This window comes from Tiliqua scincoides, chromosome 3, assembly GCF_035046505.1.
Source record: "Tiliqua scincoides isolate rTilSci1 chromosome 3, rTilSci1.hap2, whole genome shotgun sequence".
Taxonomy (NCBI): Eukaryota; Metazoa; Chordata; class Lepidosauria; order Squamata; family Scincidae; genus Tiliqua; species Tiliqua scincoides.
The window spans coordinates 220,236,786-220,245,215 of NC_089823.1; the positions used below are offsets into that span (position 1 = coordinate 220,236,786).

At 44.1% G+C, this 8,430-nt stretch overlaps 1 protein-coding gene across 1 annotated transcript; it reads right to left on the reverse strand.

Annotated features, from left to right (window-relative positions):
• Positions 1 to 1,387: 1,387 nt before the first annotated feature.
• Positions 1,388 to 1,630, reverse strand: SPTSSB (serine palmitoyltransferase small subunit B). The gene has a single exon (XM_066622239.1). The coding sequence runs from the start codon at positions 1,628 to 1,630 to the stop codon at positions 1,388 to 1,390; it is 243 nt and encodes an 80-aa protein (XP_066478336.1).
• Positions 1,631 to 8,430: the final 6,800 nt, after the last annotated feature.

Sequence of the window (8,430 nt, forward strand, 5' to 3'; positions counted from 1 at the left end):
CATAAAAGCACAGAGTAATGCGGGATATCTATGAATGCATCATCCAATGTTTTACTTTTCCTAAAATCAGCACAGGGAGCAATTTGGATTGGGGCTACAGCACTGGGCCCAACCTTGACCCAGGTACAGTGCTCTGGAGCGGGGGAGGATGGCTACTGCTCCTCATCTGCTACTGTCCCACCAATGGCTCTCCCTGAAGCTGTTATTAGCCATGGAGGGGAAATCATACCAGCACAATAGGTGTGCCCATAAGTGGCTAACAGCTTCTGAGGACTCACTTAAATCAGGGAGGTCGAAGGGTCAACAGTCTCCAAGCCACAGTCTCTCTCCAAGCCACAGTCCGAATCCAAAATTACTCCCCAGCAGTGAGCTTTTAACAACATAAAAAAGATGCTGGAAGATCCATTCATGGGTCACCACATCACAAGAGATATGGACAGGAATACAGACTCTTTTCAAAACCGAACACAGGGCATCCAGAGAACCCTATGTATCAGCTGAAGTGATTTCAATTCTTGCAAGAGATGCCCCCTTTCTGCAGATTTTCTCCCCCTATTGCAGGAGCTCTCTGTGCTACATCTCACACGATATAGGAGGGTTTCCTAGCCCTGTGGGGGTTTTTTTAAGGGGGGGGGAGGCACAAGAGGTTGCAGATGATGGAAGATGTGGACAACCCCCCAACTTAATGAGGAGAGTTCAGCTTGTGCTTTTCTGGATCCAACCCCATGTATTTTTGGCTTAATTTTTTTTTAAATCCCCGAAAACATACATCAAAAGCTGTTCCTTTAAATCAAGATTTCTCGTGATTTCCAGGATAGTTACTTTAGATGTTGTAAACTGGGGAAAAATTTATTGCAAGACGAGTTATTGAGCTGTTATAAAAGCATAATTATCAAAATGAAAATATTGCAAAATGTTATTTTGTAATAATGTTCCATTTAGTCCCTCACAAAAATGTTCACAGTTTTGTTCAGTGCAAGCAATGAAAATTGTCATCAAGTCTATAGGCAGTGTGCAAAACAGAGGACTGAAAGGCATGCAAGCCTGAACTAGGAGTCATTTCCCAGTATGATTAAGAAACAGGTTCCAAAGGCATGAAAGAAAACACACTTGCCTTTGATAGGAACTTGTACTATGAATGCCATTCACTGAGATTTAACAGAGCAACACATTCCAAGGGGGTCATGTCACTTCAACAGCATAGAGGTTGTAACAGAATTCAATAGGGGCTAGCAAGGTAGGAGTTAGTGCAATGATATCCTGGATTAGCAAGGAGGAGGTGGCATCTAGGGGAACGTGAATGTGGATGAGCACACTTGAAAAATGGACAGAGTTGAGGAAGACAATTTTTCATGGGATGCAAAAACTGTTATCAGTGCCAATTGGTTCAATTCACAAGAGAAGTGGTACTGTCAGGTTGGCTTCCAAACACCTGAGAGAAGAACTCAAAAGCCAAGCGGATGTGGATGGGAACAAAGACATAAGCTGTGTATACCACCATAGCAACGATGGTGATTGTGATGGTGTGGAACACGGACTGTTCCCAGGGCTCCAGGACATAGCTGCAGGTGATCAGGAGATATTGATAATACAACCAATAGATGTAATCTTTAACTCGCTTTACATCCATCACAAGCTCCGAGTGGCTTCAGAAAATCTGACCTGTTTAACAGAAAACAGATGGTAGATGTATTATGTAGAACAGAGTTTCTCAACATTCCCCTCCCCCACTGTACCACTTTATATGGTCCACCTAATCAAAATACACCGAAAGTAACTGGCAATGATGTCATTGCCAGTCATTTCTGGATTGGAAGGCCAAATGCAACGTGACAAACACCAAGAAGAGGCTCAGGGCGGACAAGAGGGTTTTTTAGAACATGTGCTGGACCTCTGCCTGCTGAGCAAAGTCTCCTACTGCTGTTTGTTGTGTTGCATTGCTGGTCTCACTGCCAGGTGGTGGATCCTGCGAGTAGCACTGGACTGGTGGTACCACTGGTGGTACCAGCACTGATACACATGCTCCAATATTAGATACTATTGTCTAGAAACATTAATGTAGAAGGAAAACCCGCAATAGAGGAAATCTGGAACAGTAACTTACGAAAGCCCTTTACAGAGAAAATGTATTAAAACTCTTTTGCAAAAACCATTTAGTTTAAAAAATCCAAACGGAAGTGTTTCATTTTCCACGGATCAGTCCATTAAGATTCATTTAATTAAACTGCATAAATATGCCTGACCAAAGGATGAATAAATATTGTTAATTAATAATGAATCCTGTGCACATTTTCCTAGAAGTAATTGCCACTGGATTCAAGGAAACTTGCTTCTGAGTCAAAATGTCAACCTTCAGTCTCGGAAGACTATGGTATCGCGCTCTGAATGGCTCTGAATGGCGGTTCTGGAACAGTGTCTAGTGTGGCTGAAAAGGCCAATTTGGGAGTGACAATCCCTTCCACACCGGGAGCAAGTGCAGTCTGTCCCTGGTCTGTCTCCCTGGCTATGGGCCTTCAAAACACCCTATTTATTGCAAGCTGCTTTGAGTTGCTATGATAAAGAGGGGCAAACCAAAAGAAATTCTTCAAAATAAATACATGCATTGTACCAGGTAACATAATATCGAGATTATCTCCAGTGTGTGTTTTGCACCTGGCTCCATAATGTCTGGAACATTAACTAAGTTCAAGGGCATGGCAAGTTCTACGACTGTCACACACATATTTGGGAAGGAAAAACCCTTGGGTGCCTGTGATCCAGCACACCTTGGAGCACACTGAATTCCATTATTAAATCTGCAATTTCAGTCAGGCTTAAACATGCATACCAGTTCAGGATGGTGACCAAAGTGATTAAATTCTTATTTTTTAAGGCCATGGCTGCCAAAACTTATATTAGTGTCTCAGTAACATAGCTAAAGGGGGGGGGCAAAATGGTAAGTGCTGCAAGTGGTACAATGTGCTATGTAAACAGCCCCTCCCACTTGCTGTTGGAGCCATTCTGGACAGCAAAGGCAATGCACAGGCACTCCTAAAACCAAACAGCATCTCCTATGGGTTGCTGTCTTTGCCTGGAATGGCTCTAATGACAAGTGCGAGGGGCCACTTACAAGGTGCGGTGTGGTGCCTGCAGTACTTACTGTTTTGCCTCCCCCTCTACCTATACTACTGTGGTGACTTGTGTTAAACAGGGACAGTCACTTAAGTGGAATCTTGAGAGAAGATCAAGTTACAAAAGAGACTTCAAAGCCACCCCCAAAACTCACAAGAGGGAAATTGTGCAGTACCCACACAGTTGCCTGAGTACTGAACCACAAGCAATGCATGATGCTAAATGATCACTGTGGAGTTACAGGCTTAACAGTTTCTTTGGGTTGCAATGCTGTTTTCCTGCTGAAAATCACCTCTCTATGCAGCATCTATAAAAATGCCATGGTACCAAACAGCATTTTTTTGGGTTAAACAGCTGCTTCACAGTAGTGATTTTCAGTGGGAAGAGTTATTTATTTTCCACATTTTTATAATATCCTTCCTCCAAGGAACTCAGGTTGATGCACATGGTTCCTTCCCTCTTTTTGTCCTCACAACAAACCTACCTGTTTGGTAGGTTAGGCTGAGAGATAGTGACTGGCCCAAGCCACCCAGGAAGTGCCATGGCTGAGCAGGGATTGGAACCTGGATCTTCTAGGTCTAAGTTCCGAACCACTACACCATCCTAAACAGCATTTTCCTCTGCACTGCAATCCTGATCCAAATTGTGACCCCATATGACTGCTACACCCAAGTAAGCTTAAGCACACTTGGGAATAAGCTCAACTGGACAAACTGGACTTATTTCTGAGTAAATGCATAGGATTGCTCTGCTGTAACCATAGCCAGGGAGACAGACCAGGGACAGACTGCACTTGCTCCCAGTGTGGAAGGGATGGTCACTCCTGAATCGGCCTTTTCAGCCACACTAGACGCTGTTCCAGAACCGCCATTCAGAGCACGATACCATAGTCTTTCGAGACTGAAGGCTGCCAACAGAACTACACAGTGGCACATATTGCATCATGTGTATTGGCCCTGACTGTGCTTGCTAGGAACTGACTTGGGGAAACCTATACACTGATACACACACTCCAGTATTAGATACTATTGTCTAGAGCAGGGGTGGGCAAATTTTCAGCTTTAGGGATCCTGGACTTTTAACAATTGTGTATTGGAGGTAATTTCAACAGGTGCAGAATGTCACCTGTGAGAATACAAGCTGCACCTGCTGAAATTTCCTCTTCTCTACAATTGTTAAAGGTTCAGGAGCCCTAAAGCTGAAAGTTTACCCACCCCTGACCTAGAGTAGGGGCAATGCTGGCTGCTTCAAAACAAGGTTCAATAAACTGGGAGCCCTCCTTGGAGGTGGATTGTTACTAATGGATTGTGAAAGGCTGTAATCCTTTTCTGGGAATAACTTCAATTGAATTTAATGAGTAGTAGACATGCTACTGAGTAGCCATGCGCAGCAGTGTGCTGAAAGTAAGCATCCTTCCTATGAGAGATGTTTCATATGGGATGGTTCTAAGAGGTGTTGGGTAGTATCTCTTCTGGAACTTCACAGGTGCCAATAAGAACTTCTTCAGAATAATTTTTAAAATGCCACAACTGTCAATACACAGTTTAAGACGAGAGAAGCTGCTGCTTCCTGGATGCTTCTGTTGTTCAGCAGCTGCTTAAAAATGTACAAAATCTCTGTGCAGGCATCCCCTATGGTTTTTTTCTGCAGCACAAACAGTAGAAATATTTCTGTTCTACAAGAATATAAGAGCAGCCCAGTGGGATCCGACCACTGTTGCATCTATTCCAGCATCCTGCTTCCCACAGTGCTCAGTTAGATACCTCTGGAAAGCTCGCACTGCATGGAGGGTGTGAAAGCAACAGCCCTTTCTGACTGTTGCTCCACAGCAGTTCATAGCGCACTGTCTCCGAAACTGGAGCTTCCATCAAACAATCATGATTAATAGCCATGGATAGACTTATCCTCCATGCATTTACTGGAGCTAGGCAGTTTGATCCTGTTGGATTGCTGCTTCAGTGACTGCACTGGTTGCCCATTTGTTTCCAGGCCTAAGGTGCTGGTATTGACCTTTAAAGGCCTTCACAGTTGGGGTTTAGGTTATCTGAGAAACAACATTCTCCCATACATTCCAGCCTGCCCTCTTAGGTCATCTGAGGCGGTTCTCCTAGAAGTGCTGCCTTTATCCCAAGTTAGAGGGATGGCAGAGTCAGGGCAAGCCTTCTCTGTAGTGGCACCACAATTATGGAATTCCCTTCCGTGGGAATTAATGACTTCATTGTTTTACATATTGTACATTTTAGTGTGGTATTTGTAAGCTGACTTGGGCATTTGCATCAGCCTGGGAAAGGCAGGATAGAAATCTTTTAGACAAACAATTTGTCCAATGCCCCTTTAACTTATTTTAACTTGTCCCAAATCCTTGTGGAAAGAGTTGCAAATAAAGAAAAAGAAAAACACCTGGGCTCTAAAATCTTTCTAGGAAGCTTGAGCATTATGTACTAAGAACAAAAGAAGAGCCCCTTGGATCAGGCGAAAGGCCCATCTTGTCCAGTTTCCTGTACCTCACAGTGGCCTACCAGATGCCTCAGGGAGCGCCAAGACAACAGGACCCCTGCATCCTATCCTATATATGCTTAATGAAAGTGTGGGGGATGGTTCAGTACTATCACTTCTTGCCTGTTGTTCAGGTATCGTGTCCTGGAGATCTTTGGTTGCTGTCCTCTTGAACAGAGTTCTTGTTTCTGAATAACGTATGTGGAATCCCATTATCCCAAAATGCTCTTGCATCTTGGTATGTTTCCAAGACCTCCCCAGTCAAAATGAACCATCCTTCAGAATATATAGAGGCACTGAAAATATGGTGAGACTGTTGTGACTGAGGTGAAAATGTGGGAGACATCTGTTGATTTAGCAGTTGCTAGAGAATTGGAAACTGGAAAATTTCATACCCAAAGTATGAAAGCCACCATGTATTGCACCTTTGCAGCCTCATTCATTTCAGAGGCATCTGCATAAATATCTTATTGCAATGAGAGAATAAAATGAAATGAAAACACCATGCTTGGTGGAGTGTGCCTCTCTCTAAAGCTGTAGGCAGCCCTTATCACTAGATACTATTTTATCAGGCATGTAATGCTTTTTAAGTGTAAATAAAAGACAACTAAGGCCCCATCCTATTCAATTTTCCAGTGCCAGTGCAGCCATGCCAATGGGGCATGCACTGCATTCTGTGGTGGGGAGGTAATCACAGAGGCCTCCTTAATATATGGGAACATTTGTTGTCTTACCATGGGGCTGCACTGCGGCTGCACCAGTGCTGGAAAAGTGGATAGGATTGGGCCCTTAGGCGGCAATCCTATATGCACTTTCCTAGGAGTAAGACTTACTTCTGAGTAGACATGCTTGTTCTGTAAAGCGGGATGTGATAGAGTTCATCAAATTATACATGATATGAAAGAAGTAGCTAGAGAGAAATTTTTTTCCCCGTGTGCATATTAGAATTCAAGGTCTTCCATTGACATTGATTGGCAGATTCAGGACAGGCAAAAAAAATAGTACCTCCTTGAGCATATGACTGGATGTATGAAATACCCTGCCACCATCTGCACTGGTGATAGTCACCAGCTTAGATGGTTTTAACATTCTTTCCTCACAAAAATTCACCTAACTAGAAAGAAAAAAGCAAACGTTCCCATCAATGAGACTTCATAACAAAAGGCACCTTAAACCAAATGAACCCTTGAAATTAGGGCCATCGCCCAGTTAAAACTCAGTTGATCTATCCAATAAGATTTCTTTAATGGATCTGTGTAAATAAAGGTCAAAATATTATACAGGTAGCCCACTCGTAACTTGTGCCAGGCTGAGTGGCCTGAACTATATCAACTGCAAGGTAGATGCTGGCTGAAGCACAACTTGGAGTAAGGAGATATTTTTTCCCTTACCCTGAGTAATGCACCAGCCAATCCTATAGCACTACTCGGAACTGTGCCAGTGAAATTGCTGGTCCAAATCCAAGCAGCCTTTGTAAGGCTGCAGGGCCCAGGATTGGGGGTTAGGAAACAGCCTGTGCTGCCACGACCAGTCCCACCCCACTCCTGGGCATGAAATTCCCTCTCCCCACCTCCAATCTGCTCTCCTGTCACCCTCTCCCACCCCCTGCAATGGCGCTTACTTACCCACGCCAGGTTCAGCTCCAGCGAGCCATGTCCTGCGCCAGCCTAGCTGGCTCAAGAGTAGTTGCGAACATGTTTTACGGCACGTTTGCAACACTCTTGGGCCAACACAGGGGGCCTGCACTAGTCGATCACTCTGTTTGGATTGTGTCCACAGTTACCTAGGACAGTTAGCCCCACTGAATTCAATGAGACTTACTTCTGACTCTGAGTAAATACGCATAGGATTGCACTGTAACACAATTGTTTTAAAAGAGGGGGGGAAGCATATGAGATGGTTCATGGGTGTGTTGCAACAGTTGCCATTTTAGAGCAGCCTTTTCCACCTGTGGGAGTGCAAAGAAGTAATGCATTTCCTGAGTGGGGCCTGCCAGCTCTCCTACCCTAAATTCCATTGTCTTGTCCTGACTGAAAACAGTCCACAGACTCACCCCCAACCCCAATTCTTATTATCCCAAGGAAGCCGAACTGACCCATGCCCGAGGAAAATGACTGTTTAAAATCAGACTATTGGGGAGCAAAAGGAAAACAAAAAGAGCCCTGTTCGCTTAGAGAATTGTGTCTCCCCTATGTTCCAAAGCCCAAGATCCCCAAATTATGCACTCTTGTTCAAGAGATGCCTACTGTGGGCGCAATCCTAACCCCTTATGTCAGTGCTTTCCAGCACTTTCCAGCACTGACATAAGGGCAATGCAGCTTTGAGGTAAGGGAACAAACATTCCCTGACTTTGAGGAGGCCTCTGTGAGTGACACCCAACTGCAGGATGCAGCACACGTCCCATTGGCACCGCTATGCCAGTGCTGGAAAGTACTGACATAAGGGGTTAGGATTGTGCCCTTAGCTTCCCAAGCAAACGCAGTAACCTCCAAAGAATGGTAACACCTCTCTGATTTTGTATCTCCACTCTCTCCTCCTTTTTCAAAGAACTAACACAGTAACCCTATGCACAATTTCCTGGGAGCAAATCCCACTGCATTAAGACTTGCTTACACATACATAGGATTGGGCTATAAGCAATTCCCTCCCCCCCTGAACCAGTGCTGAATAGTCTAGTGCAGGGGTCCCTAAATTTTTTGGCTGAAAGGCCACATCAAATATCTGCCACAGTGTTGAGGGTCGGAAAAAAATTAAATATAAAATTTAAAGTAATACATTAGAGATGGAATTTACATGAACGAATAAATGGGTTCAGAAATCTCC